Source organism: Haliotis cracherodii, unplaced genomic scaffold (genome assembly GCF_022045235.1).
Source record: "Haliotis cracherodii isolate W230 unplaced genomic scaffold, xgHalCrac1.p SCAF_24, whole genome shotgun sequence".
NCBI lineage: Eukaryota > Metazoa > Mollusca > Gastropoda > Lepetellida > Haliotidae > Haliotis > Haliotis cracherodii.
In genome coordinates, this window is record NW_027266280.1 from 282,098 (window position 1) to 297,787 (window position 15,690).

The 15,690-nt window shown below is 42.1% G+C and overlaps 1 protein-coding gene across 3 annotated transcripts in view; it reads left to right on the forward strand.

Annotated features, from left to right (window-relative positions):
- The first annotated feature begins 327 nt into the window (after positions 1 to 327).
- Positions 328 to 15,690, forward strand: part of LOC139472497 (serine/arginine repetitive matrix protein 2-like) — a 103,355-nt gene continuing 87,992 nt past the window's right edge. For 2 of the 3 annotated variants that reach the window (XM_071254974.1, XM_071254975.1), the window contains exons 1-2: positions 328 to 457; positions 1,613 to 1,872. In XM_071254974.1, the coding sequence (XP_071111075.1) occupies positions 1,634 to 1,872 (239 nt within the window). In that variant the 5' untranslated portion in view covers positions 328 to 457; positions 1,613 to 1,633. The remainder of the gene's footprint in view (positions 458 to 1,612; positions 1,873 to 15,690) is intronic. The other variant, XM_071254976.1, reaches the window with a different exon arrangement.

The following is a 15,690-nucleotide window of genomic DNA, read 5'->3' on the forward strand; positions in this document are numbered from 1 at the left end:
AACAAGGCTCCCTGAACAAGATGTGACAATAAGTATCTTTTCATCGTAGATTAAGTGAAGGAATAATGTTGTTTTATCGGCTGCACAATGTTTTAGAGACAATTCTAAAGATACCAAAACGTTTCCTTGTCAAATTGCGCTCAGTCTTAGAATTATTATCTCTTCAGATGTTGATATATATATGAAAACGTTGATAATTCTGAAATGAATGTTCCGCTCGACGGGCGCCCCAAGCTTTGAACCTGGGTAATGGCACCTTAACAGCTGCTAACGACAGACAGTGGACCACGCTGATGATGAGAGGGGATTAGAGTGCTCTCTCTTTGTGAAGTAGATGGCGCTGACAAATTTATGCATGCGCAGTTCACATGTATCACCATTTTGCCGAAATGAGAGTGTAGAAAGTGAAGTACGGCTGAAAATGTGCTCTAGTTGTTAATATTGAAACAAGACAAAGGTAAACGTTTATGTTCTTTTGCATGAAGGGCTTTCGACGGCCAGGCACTCGCTGTCCCCAGACAATCTGGTTTTGTGTGACAAAACATAAACACGAGACACAACAAAGATATAGGCCTATGTATGTAGAAGAGACATGGATTTAAAATTAGTGATATGGCACCTAACGAGTAATGTATCGCGTACGATTTTATATATCCTTCATATTTTGTATTGATGAACATATGCATAAGATATGGCCACTTTACTAAAGCACTCATATCATGAACTCCCCTTGTAGATGTGAAAATGAATTAAATATTTTAGCATGTTTACATTCGTTGACCATAATTTCAGCCATTGAAACTTGCACAGTCCCTGCAAATAGTCCTAATGATATCCTAAGGGCAAGGAGAAGTACTCCGATTCAGCATGTTCTACTATACAAATGTTGTAATGGGGGCCAAGCAGGGTTGTGTCAGTGTGATTCATTGCTACACTAATCTGCCACCAAAGTGCACCAAAGTGCAAAGGCGGATGATCATGATGTAACTGTCATCGTGCAGTTTGGCAAGCTTGACGGAATGCCCGTTTATAATTTCAAAATAAGTTGCTGATTTGCTTATCGAATATGCAGGGTACTTCACAATATTTTGATGATACGCACAAGTTTATTTTTGTAGCGTATCTGTAATGTTCATTGGGTATTTGATACGCTTGGATTTTATTTTAATGCATTCCTGATGCATATTTTATGCAAATACGCAGCTCATCTGGAGCTCTCTGATTATCAATATTGCACAAACATGATAATAGTACTATCTTTTTTTCAGTTGAAAAAAATCGTGTTTTAATATATCACGACTAAGACTTGAAAAAGTGATATAATCAGCATTATCACAAAGAATAAACCATATATAAACCTCTTATTTGGTTTCATTTCATATGTTAGGGAAATAAAGTTTTCACTACCCACTTGCCTAGTGTAAGAAAGAATGGCTCTGCCCTGACCTATTATGGTTCAAGCTTAAGTTCAGGGTGTGATGATGCATTAAGTGGACTGCTCACAATAATCACTGGATTGTCTGGTGCAGACTAGATTATTTACAGGCTGCTGTCATAAAGCTGGAATATTGCTTGTCTTCTTATGTTAACATTGATCAACTCTCCTTTCCAGCATACTACAGGAGGTGAAGTGATGTATAACGGCATTGGCCTGACTACCCCTCGGGGTAGCGGCACGAATGGCTTTGTCCAACGCAATTTGTCGTTTGTCCGCAAGCACAAGGACCGTGTGGACTATAAGTCTGAAGAGGAGATCCGAAAACTGGACCAGTCCCTGCTGAAACAACCCAACCAGGACATCCTGGAACATGAGCGCAAGAGGAAAGTGGAACTCAAGTGTATGGAGATGCACGAACTCATGGAGGAACAGGGGTAGGTCTAACAAATGTTATATTTGGGAGAACTCTTTCTTAGTCAAGTACAGATTCTCGTACTTTTTGGGGGTGTTGTGAGTCCCGTCCGGAATCCGAACCAACACTTGCCAGAGTAAGGCACCTAATCGTCAGCACACAAAGTCAGCGATCTAACCCACTCAGCCACAGAGGCTTCCACAAAAATGAAAGTACCCCTCTGACAAGTGTAAACTGGCACAGCTCCCATGGCCGAAAGCCATGAATACACAATGCCTTCACACCAGTAGCTAGTAACATAAGCATGGTTTTTCTCATTCCATCGAGCCATAGTATCTCTCGTTCTGTCCAGCCAGGTGATATCGGTCCCCCTGTCTTGTAGTATCTCTCGTTCTGTCCAGTCAGGTGATATCGGTCCCCCTGTCTTGTAGTATCTCTCGTTCAGTCCAGCCAGGTGATAGCGGTCCCCCTGTCTTGTAGTATCTCTCGTTCTGTCCAGCCAGGTGATAGTGGTCCCCCCCGTCTTGTAGTATGTCTTGTTAAGTCCAGCCAGGTGATAGCAGTCCCCCTGTCTTGTAGTATCTCCTGTTCAGTCCAGTCAGGTGATAGCAGTCCCCCTGTCTTGTAGTATCTCCTGTTCAGTCCAGTCAGGTGATAGCGGTCCCCCTGTCTTGTAGTATGTCTTGTTCAGTCCAGCAAGGTAATAGTGGTCCCCTTGTCTTGTAGTATCTCTCGTTCAGTCCAGCCAGGTGATAGCGGTCCCCCTGTCTTGTATCTTCTGTTCAGTACAGCCAGGTGTTAGTGGTCCACCTATTTAATATTGATAGTAGAACAGCCAGGACCTCCTGAATATCAACATTGATAGTAGAACAGTCAGGACCTCCTTAATATCAACACTGTAAGAACAGCCAGGACCTTGTTAATATCAACATTGATAGTAGAACAGCCAGGACCTCCTTAATATGAACATTGATAGTAGAACAGTCAGGACCTCCTTAATATGAACATTGATTGTAGAACAGTCAGGACCTCCTTAATATCAACATTGATAGTAGAACAGTCAAGACCTCCTTAATTTCAACACTGATAGTGGAACAGTCAGGACCTCCTTAATATCAACTCTGTAAGAACAGCCAGGACCTCCTTAATATCAACATTGATAGTAGAACAGTCAGGACCTCCTTAATATCAACACTGTAAGAACAGCCAGGACCTTGTTAATATCAACATTGATAGTAGAACAGCCAGGACCTCCTTAATATGAACATTGATAGTAGAACAGTCAGGACCTCCTTAATATGAACATTGATTGTAGAACAGTCAGGACCTCCTTAATATCAACATTGATAGTAGAACAGTCAGGACCTCCTTAATTTCAACACTGATAGTAGAACAGTCAGGACCTCCTTAATATCAACACTGTTAGTAGAACAGCCAGGACCTCCTTAATATCAACATTGATAGTAGAACAGTCAGGACCTCCTTAATTTCAACACTGATAGTGGAACAGTCAGGACCTCCTTAATATCAACACTGTAAGAACAGCCAGGACCTCCTTAATATCAACATTGATAGTAGAACAGTCAGGACCTCCTTAATATCAACACTGTAAGAACAGCCAGGACCTTGTTGATATCAACATTGATAGTAGAACAGCCAGGACCTCCTTAATATGAACATTGATAGTAGAACAGTCAGGACCTCCTTAATATGAACATTGATTGTAGAACAGTCAGGACCTCCTTAATATCAACATTGATAGTAGAACAGTCAGGACCTCCTTAATTTCAACACTGATAGTAGAACAGTCAGGACCTCCTTAGTAAGAGGCAGCTCACGGGATCGCGTGGCCAGGCTTGTTGACTTGGTTGATGCATGTCAATGATCCCAATTGCGTGGATTGATGCTCATGATATCAATCACTGGACTGTCTTGTCCAGACTCGGTTATTTAAATATCAGTGTCATATAGTGGGAATATTTCTGAGTGCAGCGTTAAACAAACAAAATATTATCAACATTGATAGTCCTTGCCAAACTGCCCAATAGTTAAGGTATCATAAGGACGAGTAACAATTTGCCATTTTTAAGGGTTTTGCAATGTGTTATGATTATAAGGACTAGGGGCCTAAAACTGTTAGTTTCTACCACTGTATTTCCTATTTGTCTGAGGTTCGCAGTTGCTGTGTTTCCCTGAGTGAATTGATCATGTGTTATGTTATTCACTGTGTGGCAGCATTCCAATCAAAGGGACACAACTCTGTCAGCCTCCAGAAAGTGATGGTCTGCAGAGTCCCAAGTGCCCAGACAAACATAGCAGTCATTTTACCAGTGTGTGAACCACAGTTGTGACATTAGTATTGTTATATGAATCGTCACATGTTCAAGTGTGTTGATGGTGGCAATATTAACATAACTGCGTATATTGCAAATGTTTATGGAACTTCTTCAGTTTCTGACAGTGTTATCACCACTATATCTTTTAAAGACAGTGTCATCAGTATATCAGTCAGTGACAGTGTTAACACCACAAAATCAGTCAGTGACAGTGTTATCACCACAAAATCAGTGAGTGACAGTATTATCGCCACAATATCAGTCAGTGACAGTGTTATCATCAGTGTATCAGTCAGTGACAGTGTTATCATTAGTATATCAGTCAGTGATAGTGTTATCATCAGTATGTCAGTCAGTGACAGTGTTATCATCAATATATCAGTCAGTGACAGTGTTATCACCACAATATCAGTCAGTGACAGTGTTATCACCAGTTTATCAGTCAGTGGCAGTGTTATCATCACAATATAGGTCAATGACAGTGTTATCATCAGTATGTCAGTCAGTGACAGTGTTATCACCAGTGTATCAGTCAGTGACAGTGTTATCATTAGTATATCAGTCAGTGACAGTGTTATCATCAGTATGTCAGTCAGTGACAGTGTAATCATCAATATATCAGTCAGTGACAGTGTTATTACCACAATATCAGTCAATGACAGTGTTATCATCAGTATATCAGTCAGTGACAGTGTTATCACAAGTGTATCAGTCAGTGGCAGTGTTATCACCACAGTATCAGTCAGTGACAGTGTTATCATCAGTGTATCAGTCAGTGACAGTGTTATCATCTGTATATCAGTCGGTGACAGTGTTATCATCACAATATCAGTCAGTGACAGTGTTATCACCACAGTATGTCAGTCAGTGACAGTGTTATCATCAATGTATCAGTCAGTGACAGTGTTATCATCAGTATATCAGTCAATGACAGTGTTATCATCAGTATATCAGTCAGTGACAGTGTTATCACCAGTGTATCAGTCAGTGGCAGTGTTATCACCACAGTATCAGTCAGTGACAGTGTTATCATCAGTGTATCAGTCAGTGACAGTGTTATCATCAGTATATCAGTCAGTGACAGTGTTATAACCACAGTATCAGTCAGTGACAGTGTTATCACTACAGTATCAGTCAGTGACAGTGTTATCACCACAATATCAGTCAGTGACAGTGTTATCACCAGTATATCAGTCAGTGACATAGGTATCGCCACAGTTTCAGTCAGTGACAGTGTTATCATCAGTATATCAGTCAGTGACAGTGTTATCACCACAGTATCAGTCAGTGACAGTGTTATCACCAGTGTATCAGTCAGTGGCAGTGTTATCACCGCAATATCAGTCAGTGACAGTGTTATTACCAGTATATCAGTCAGTGATAGTGTTATCACCACAATATCAGTCAGTGACAGTGTTATCACCACAGTATGTCAGTCAGTGACAGTGTTATCACCACAGTATCAGTCAGTGACAGTGTTATCACCAGTGTATCAGTCAGTGGCAGTGTTATCACCACAATATCAGTCACTGACAGTGTTATCACCACAGTATCATTCGGTGACAGTGGTATCATCAGTGTATCAGTCAGTGATAGTGTTATCACCGCAATATCAGTCAGTGACAGTGTTATCACCACAGTATCACTCGGTGACAGTGGTATCATCAGTGTATCAGTCAGTGACAATGGTATCATGTTTGAATCCTTCAAACCATACTTGTGTGCCAAATATTTACAGTGTTTCTGAAATCTGGTATTTAGTCAGGCAGAAACTAGGATTTTTCAAGGATCATGTTGTCAATCTTATGTTATAATGCAAACAAAAAAAGAAATAGCATCAGAGATATAAACTGGCACAAGCCCATTAACCCAAGTAATTCTGAAGTCAAGGGTATCCTGAGGCCCGGGAGAATTTCCCATTGTGAGGATGTGTTGTGACTGTTATGTGCACTGAGTATTTCTATACAGCTGAATGTGAACTTGGATTATTCTGTTCTAGTATGTGCCTATGTGGAGTGAGGACAAGTGCAGGCAACTGCAGTTAGTTGTTGATGCAAGATGAGTGCTTTCATCAGTATTGCTAGTATTCCTTGTAGATCTGAGCATGAGTGTGCATGGTAATACAGTTCGCTCCGTTTTGTGATATAGTTTATTTCGTCCTGTTTATTGCCATACAATGGTTGGCCGCCTCATCAGAGTGCAGGTGCATGTTGGCCGACCAATGGGAATGTGGCCCGACATGCTTTGTGGATGAAGTGGTGAACACACGGCCAACAGGCCAATAGAACACTTCCTGATGAACCAGGCAGCAGCTGGTGTATCTGATTTTGTGGAAACTGGTAAAGTGAGTTTTGAGTACTTGGTTCTGGCGACATTCAGGGCGACATAAATCATCTATGTTGAACTTTACTTCATCACTGGAAACATTAAAGTTCAGAAATGGTTGTCGCCTCCTTCACCTCTGATTGATATTGTTAATGGTGTGTGTGAAATATAGCTAACCCACCCGAAACACGCACATACTGACACCCACACTGACACCCTGACTCACTCACTCACTCATTCACTCACTCACTCACTCACTCACTCACTCACTCACTCACTCACTCAACCACTCAACCACCCATCCACCCATCCAGTGAAGGGACATGGACAAGCTTGTTATCACTCCTGTGGTATTTGTGCAGTTGTATAAGGGTATATCATGCCATGCTTGTGGTATTAGTGCAGTTGTATAAGGGTATATTATGCCATGTTGTATGATGATCAACCCATTTCACCTTGATAGATATGTTGAATCTGTTTGAGGACAGCACATTTCCCCTTGATTGATATGTTGAATCTGTTTGAGGACAGCACATTTCACCTTGATTAATATGTTGAATCTGTTTGAGGACAGCACATTTCCCCTTGATTGATATGTTGAATCTGTTTGAGGACAGCACATTTCACCTTAATTGATATGTTGAAACTGTTTGAGGACAGCACATTTCCCCTTGATTAATATGTTGAAACTGCCAAAGCCAAAGAAGATATCCTGGTATTTATGTCTCTGTGTTACATAATAACAAGTCCCGAGTGTACAACATATCATACTTCGTACAAGGAAACTCAAAAACATGTATGTTAAATTATCTGTAAATGTTTCAAAGTTGAAACATGAATGCATTGACAGAAAATGTCCAATATGCTAACAAATATCACGATACCTTGCTCACTATCCGATATGTATCACGATACTTGCACACGCTCTTCTCTGTGGTGCCATCTTTTTCATAGAATGGCCAAATACCTGACACACAAACGATTAACAGTTGGTAGTGTCAAGTATGGTGCAATGGATAAAAATATTTATGTTTTTACTACTCATTTTCAATAGTAAAATGTTTTTGGTGTAACATTTGTTAAAGAATTCATTTAAGGTAACAATCAATACTTTCTACTTAGTGTGCGTTTATGGTCGATACTTGCATCGCGAAGTAAGAAATCTTGATGCACCGGAGCTTCGGTGTATCGCCCCCCTACTAGTGCATAATCTGTCAACTAATACCTCCTGACCATGTTCAGATTGTACATTTTCTGCATTTTTATGATTATGAATGTGATTCATGTTGATATATGATTATTAAGACACAATAGAAACTTTATTGTATGAACGATCTTAGAGACTAGCTTGACCAGTGAAGCATAAAGCAGTGCCATCTGAGACAAAGAGCACTATAGCAAGTCAGCAGTTGTGCAGTCAGTTGTGCAGTCAGTTGTGCATGGCAGTGACCCCTCACAGGAATGTATGAATGTATAGTTATATATATATTTGTGTATAACTGTTTCCCGTAGGTCATCCAGGCTGTGCCGAGCTGACTGTTAAGTCTTTACTTAGTTTGGTTTCACAGTATTTATAGCGCAGTGCATTTTAGCAGATCAATCGATTATTCACTCACTCACTCACTCACTCACTCACTCACTCACTCACTCACTCACTCACTCCAGCCCTGCATGACTATTCTATCAGTTATCTGGGTTCTTTAGAGGCAGGGGTGCATGCGGGAATGAGAGTTAAGCTGGATACAGGTGATGTTCTCTGAAAGTACGGACTCTGATCAGGTTAACGTCTGCCATCATTATGTGTAGCAGTGATGAAGTAGTATGGCCTGTTGGATCCAATATAAAGATGAAATAATTGTGATTAATGGCTTTCCTTTATTGTTGTTTCTGCTTCATCTATCATGTTTGTTTCCTGTTCTGGATAAAAGAACATCAATCATCATGTTCAAATTGTGCACCACCAGCCAGAGATACTTCCAGTGTGGGTGGTTCTATAGGAGTCTCCCACCATGTACGCCAGCCAGAGATTACAACACCTGCTAGACACTGATTTATAGATCAAACAAGCACCTGCTAGACACTGATTTATAGATCAAACAAGCACCTGCTAGACACTGATTTATAGATCAAACAAGCACCTGCTGGACACTGATTTATAGATCAAACAAGCACCTGCTAGACACTGATTTATAGATCAAACAAGCACCACCTGCTAGACACTGATTTATAGATCAAACAAGCACCACCTCCTAGACACTTGATTTATAGATCAAACAAGCACCTGCCAGACACTGATTTATAGATAAAAAAAAGCACCTGCTAGACACTGATTTATAGGTCAAACAAGCACCTGCTAGACACTGGTTAATAGGTCAAACAAGCACCTGCTAGACACTGATTTATAGGTCAAACAAGCACCTGCTAGACTCTGGTTTATAGGTTACTCAAGCACCTACTCAACACCGATTTATAGGTCAAACAAGCACCTGCTGGACCCTGATTTATAGGTTACTCATGCACCTGCTAGACCCTGGTTTATAGGTTACTCAAGCACCTGCTCGACACCAATTTATAGGTTACTCATGCACCTGCTAGACACTGGTTTATAGGTTACTCAAGCACCTGCCCGACACCAATTTATAGGTTACTCATGCACCTGCTAGACACTGGTTTATAGGTTACCCAAGCACCTGCTCGACACCGATTTATAGGTTACTCATGCACCTGCTAGACACTGACACTGAGACAGTGAAGATCCGGGTTAGAACTGATCTTCAGCAACCCATGCTGGTTGTAAGAGGCGACTAACGGGATCGGATGGTCAGGCTTACTGACTTGGTTGATGCATGTAATCGTATCCCAATTGCGTGGTTTGATGTTTGTGATTGATTGATGTTTATGATGTCAATCACTGGGTTGTCTGGTCCAGACAAAATAGGTCAAATCAAGCACCTACTAGACACTGATTTATATCAGGCAAGCACTTGCGAGACACTGATTGTCAAAATACATACAGTAAACTACGTTTATGACGGACACGCTTATAACAAATTGACCGATATAACAAACTTAGTTTTTATTCCTGGCCATTTGTTCTATATAACAACGGTTATTACAAACTAAATTTAGTGGTCCTTTTGAGTTCATTATAACCGTAGTTTACTGTTTTTGGCTATATCAACTTCATCTCTGAAAGTATTTTTTTGTCTTCAGTATTTTTGCAGAAAGTATCTGAATATTAATGCTGTAGCAAGAGTGATAAGTGGCTGTTGTTGACAGTTTTGACTTTCAAGTGAGCTACTGTGGAGTGGCACTATTGTGAGGTCTTTTCACTTGAGAGAAGCAATTCTCAGAAACGTTAACCTTTACACATGCTCTCTGTCTCACTTATCAGAACTTTGAGAAGCAAACATAATGTCATTTGTAATGAGGGTAGTTTTAGACATTTTAACTTTCTCATGCCTCATAAACAAAAGTAACTATACCTACTTAAATTGTTTGATAGGCATTACTTAGAAGTTTACGGATAACAAAGTAGACACAATTTATGAATCCCAACTTCTTTAGTTACTGTAAATGCTGCGATGTTTCGATGTAGATCTTTATACCGATGTCAAGCAAGGTGTTGACAATGTTACTGGATGCTAACTGCAGACTTTCAAGAGGTTGCAAGAAATGATTAATGTTTTTTAATTGCTACTATGATGACACTTAGCATTGAATTAAGGCAATGAATATGAACACACCTGGTCGCCTACCAGGTCAGTGTTCATGGTTGTCTACAGGGTTATAGGCCAGTGTTCATGGTTGTCTACAGGGTTATAAGCCAGTGTTCATGGTTGTCTACATGGCTATAAGCCAGTGTTCATGGTTAGCTACTGGGTAATAAGCCAGTGTCCATGGTCGCCTACTGGACAATAAGCCAGTGTTCATGGTCACCTACTGGGTTATAAGCCAGTGTTCATGGTTAGCTACTGGGTACTATGCCAGTGTTCATGGTTGTCTACTGGGTTTAAAGCCAATGTTCAAGGTTGTCTACTGGGCTATAAGCCAGTGTTCATGGTTAGCTACTGGGTAATAAGCCAGTGTTCATGGTTGTCTACTGGGTTTAAAGCCAATGTTCAAGGTTGTCTACTGGGTTATAAGCCAGTGTTCATGGTTAGCTACTGGGTAATAAGCCAATGTTCATGGTTGTCTACTGGGTTATAAGCCAGTGTTCATGGTCGTCGTCATCATTGAACAACAAATACAAAAATAATCTGTCCCACCCTGACATGACTGCCATGATGTAGAGGCTAGACAGACAGCTAGGACCCAGTGTCTAATCGTTGGTCATTGCCAAGTAGTGTTTGACTAAGAATTCCGATAGTTAGACCATGGTCGAACACAAAGGAGCCATGGTTGAAGCTATGTATGACCTTGTGAGAAGTCCCTGTACCTGCCTGTCACAGGTCTGGTAAGATTTCATCAGCCACTGGTGACTGACTCACATCTATATTTTATCTTCCATGCCATTTTTTTTTAAAGGTAGAAATTGGCACTAGTCCTGTAGTCCTTGCCAAACTGTCCAATAGTTAAGGTATCATTAGGACTAGTAGAAATTTGCCCCTTTTAAGGGTTTTGCTATATGTTATCATTATAAGGACTAGTGGATCAAACCTGTTAGTTTCTACCGCTGGAAATTTAAAGTATCATAAGAACCAGTGGAAATTTGCCATTTTCAGGGGTTTTGCTGTATGTTATAATTATAAGGACCAGTGGACTGTAATTGTTTGTTTCTATTGCTGGGGCTGTTATTTTTTAAAATTAAGTTTTCTAAGATAAACTCAAGGTGTGATGCAGTCAGGCACTGATGTCTACACGGTGGGACTCAAGCCACACATCACCAGATGCCAAGAACCATCACTCACTGACATAATAGGTTTTACAAGTAACACAAAACCATCAACAAAAAGAGCACAAGAAAAACTGCAACTTTCCCCCAACTTGTCCAATCAATGAACACACGTCCCTGTAGCTTTCTGTCACTGCCAAGTTGTAGTCTGTTGCATGCCAACCAGGCCAACATGGGCAAGTTTGTTGTTTAATTGATGACAGTACCCCACATGCACACCACACACACAAATTGCTCCTTGTGCTATTGAACAACAGAAATCTAATTGTCTCGGGTGTGGTTCCCCTCCGTCTTAGACTGGTTCTTTATTTCTCCAGGGAGTGGGCAGTTCACAGGTTAATTAGGACAGTTTTCTAGCCCTCGAGTCCGCGCAGCACCGACCAAAGTTGTCTCTGGTTAAAGTAACTCACTGGGTGTATGGGAATGAAGATGGATGGCCACACAGCCAGTGGTGAGGGTGTGAAACTTAGTTCAACTTGCTAGGTCTGTCTGTCAGCATTAAAGAAACATGTTCCACTCTCCGGCCAGGTCCCAGAATCAGTTTCTGGGGGACAACGAAAGTCTAGAAACTTTAATTCCCCCTGGTGAAGAAATTAGGTTTGCATTGATTTGTGATTGTACTTGTATGGTGAAGTATATTCAGCCTCAGGTGTTTGTTCCAACTCGAGTCTATAAATGCTGACTCTCTTTGTTTTATTTATCTTGGTTTACCATGGTTACAGTCTGCAACTGTCACTGGTCCTACACCCCTATGCAGTAAAAATTTGTTCTGTCCTGAAACCTCAGACAAAAACTATATACTAAGTTCTACTGAAGATAAGTTTGAATCTGCCTAGTTGAACTTGGCCTCTCGTTCCTATTACTTTCACGTAGGTTGACTTGCTGCATCTGGTGGTCTGACTGGGTGGCCTGCTTGATGGCATGTCAGCGTACCTTGACCACATCAATTGTTGCTCAGAACACCAGTCACTAGATTGCCTGGTCCAGACTCAATTATTTACAGGCTGGTAAGTGAGGCTTTAAACAGGAATTAAGAAACAAACAAACCAGCTTACATCCCTAACTGCTTTGTGGATTGTGTTCAACAATTGGCTGAATACTCATGACATGTTGACCACCCTGAAAAGGCTGGATACTCATGACATGTTGTCCACCCTGAAAAGGCTGAATACTCATGACATGTTGTCCACCGTGAAAAGGCTGAATACTCATGACATGTTGTCCACCCTGAAAAGGCTGGATACTCATGACATGTTGTCCACCCTGAAAAGGCTGAATACTCATGACATGTTGACCACCCTGAAAAGGCTGGATACTCATGACATGTTGTCCACCCTGAAAAGGCTGAATACTCATGACATGTTGTCCACCCTGAAAAGGCTGAATACTCATGACATGTTGTCCACCCTGAAAAGGCTGAATACTCATGACATGTTGACCACCCTGAAAAGCTTGACCTTCTACTAGCCCTCAGGATCTCAATGAAGATCAGGGTCAGAATTGGTCTTCAGTAACCCAAGCTTGTCGTAAGAGGCACAGGACTGGGTGGTCAGGGTCGCTGACTTGGTGGATTGCCTGTCATCATATCCCAACGGCATTGACAGATGCTCCTGATGTCAATCACTGGATTGTCTGGTCCAGACTTAATTATTTACAGACTGATGTTATGCAGATTACACTACAAACAAACTAGCCCTCTGGATACTTAGAACATGTAATATGAACTGACTCAGGCTGACAGGCTTTTGACAAGTTGCTTCACTGGACATCTGCATGCAAAACCTTTCTGCAGCAAAGCAAGAAAACCAGTTTCCCATTCATTAGCACATGGCAACAGAGAAGCCATAACAGTTCCTTGGTAACATCCTACACTTGGGTCTGCCGGTTGGTGGGTGGCAGGGTTGTGGGTTGCAGTTTTGTGGGTGGCAGGCTGGTAGGTCGGCAGTTTGGTGGGTCGGCAGTTTTGTGGGTGGCAGTTTTGTGGGTGGCAGGTTTGTTAGTGGCATTTTTGTGGGTGGCAGGTTGGTGGGTTGGCAGGCAGGCTGGTAGGTCGGCAGGTTGGTGGGTCGGCAGGTTGGTTGGTGGCAGGTTGGTGGGTCGGTGGTTTTGTGGGTGGCAGTTTGGTGGGTCGGCAGGCTGGTTGGTCGGCAGGTTGGTGGGTAGCAGGTTGGTGGGTGGCAGTTTGGTGTGTCGGCAGTTTGGTGGGTGGCAGTTTGGTGTGTTGGCAGTTCGGTGGGTCAGCAGTTTGGTGTGTGGCAGTTTGGTGGGTCGGCAGGTTGGTGGGTGGTAGGTTGGTGGGTCGGCAGTTTGGTGGATGGCAGTTTGGTGGGTTGGTGGGTCGGCATTTTGGTGGGTTGGTTGGTCGGCAGTTTGGTGGGTTGGTGGGTCGGCAGTTTGGTGGGTCGGCAGTTTGGTGGGTTGGTAGGTTGCCGGGGTCGGCAGGTTGGTGGGTGGTAGGTTGGTGGGTGGCAGGTTGGTGGGTGGTAGGTTCGTGGGTCGGTAGGTTGGTGTGTGGTAGGTTGGTGTGTGGAAGTTTGGTGGGTGGTAGGTTGGTGGGTGGCAGGTTGGTGGGTGGTAGGTTGGTGGGTGGTAGGTTGGTGTGTGGTAGGTTCGTGGGTGGCAGGTTCGTGGGTGGCAGGTTGGTGTGTGGCAGGTTGGTGGGTCGGTAGGTTGGTGGGTCGGTAGGTTGGTGTGTGGTAGGTTGGTTGGTGGAAGTTTGGTGGGTGGTAGGTTGGTGGGTGGCAGTTCGATGGGTGGTAGGTTGGTGGGTTGGCAGTTTGGTGGGTGGCAGTTTGGTGTATCTTGAGCTGTATCTTGTGTTATTATGTCAATATTGTGGTACACTTGCGAATTGTTTCAGCCTGACTTTGCAATGATCACTGCTCATTACAGGAACATAGCCCTTGATCTGAGACAACACTTGTCATAAGAACTTTGCCAACACTCAACATGTCTCAGGTACAAAACATGACAATAATCTTCAAAGGTACAATTGATTTTACTGGCTTAGAATTGAACTAGGAAGAAGAACCATCTGTTGGGCTTGTGCGAAGAAACTTTCTAATCAACGAAAGTGTTAAGTATGTAAAATAGATTTCCCACTTTCAATGCTCAATAGTTAAATAGGAAAAGTAATTAAGCTTGATTATTGAAAATCAATGTGCCTCCATGTTGCAAGTCAGTAGATGCTGGGATGCAGTTAAACTAATCTAAGTTTTTTCCGAAGGTTATTTTTTTGTCTTTTGGAGATAAAAGTTATTTCATTGGCATTGCATCTGTGTTAAGCACATTAGTATTGAGGTGATGTAGATTGTAACACCGATGACCAACTCTGTGTAATGAATATTGCATCATGATATCCTTTCTGGGTGAAGGTGAGGTCTTTAGTGTTCAGTGTTCAAGACTTTTGACATGGACATAGTAATCCGTTCACTTCATTGCTTGCAGTGATTTGAGCAGCAGGTGTTCTCTGTCGGGTTGTTTCTTTGTTTGTTGTTTAACGGTGCACTCAGCAATGTTCCAGCTATATGACAGCAATTTATAAATAATAATCTGGACCAGACAGTCCAGTGACTGACATCATCAGCATCAATCCACGTAATTGGGACACGATAATATGTATCAACCAAATCAGTGAGCCTGTCCACCTGATGCCATTAGTCGCCTCTTGTGACAAGCATAGTCGCCTTTTACGACAAGCATGGGTTGCTGAAGACCTGTTCTACCCCAGGTCTTCACAGCAAGCATGGGTTGCTGAAGACGTATTCTACCCCGGATCTTAACGGCAAGGATGGGTTACTGATGACCTATTCTACCCCGGATGTTCATGGCAATCATGGGTTGCTGAAGACGTATTCTATCCCGGATCTTCACGGCAAGCATGGGTTGCTGAAAACCTAATCTACCCCGGATCTTCACGGCGGCAAGCATGTGATGCTGAAGACCTATTCCACCCCGGACCTTCACGGGTCTCTCTGTCTGGGATACATTGTCTTTCAATTAGTGTTTGGTTGGTTGACATTGGGCTCACCTGGATAAACGGAGTAGTATCAGTATATGAATGATTGTAAGGATCAATAATCAAGAACTAAATGTTAAAACTGACATTTGGTAAAGCATATTTACACAGTCGTCAATATGTTGTGGGCACATGGACTTCTCATCAAGGACAGGCACGGCTCTATCCTCGCCATTTCTTATCATAATTTGATCTTTGAAATATTTCACAAAAATCTTTTTGCAATTCGTGTCTTACAGGAATGTCTGTTGGTTTAACATGAGGAGA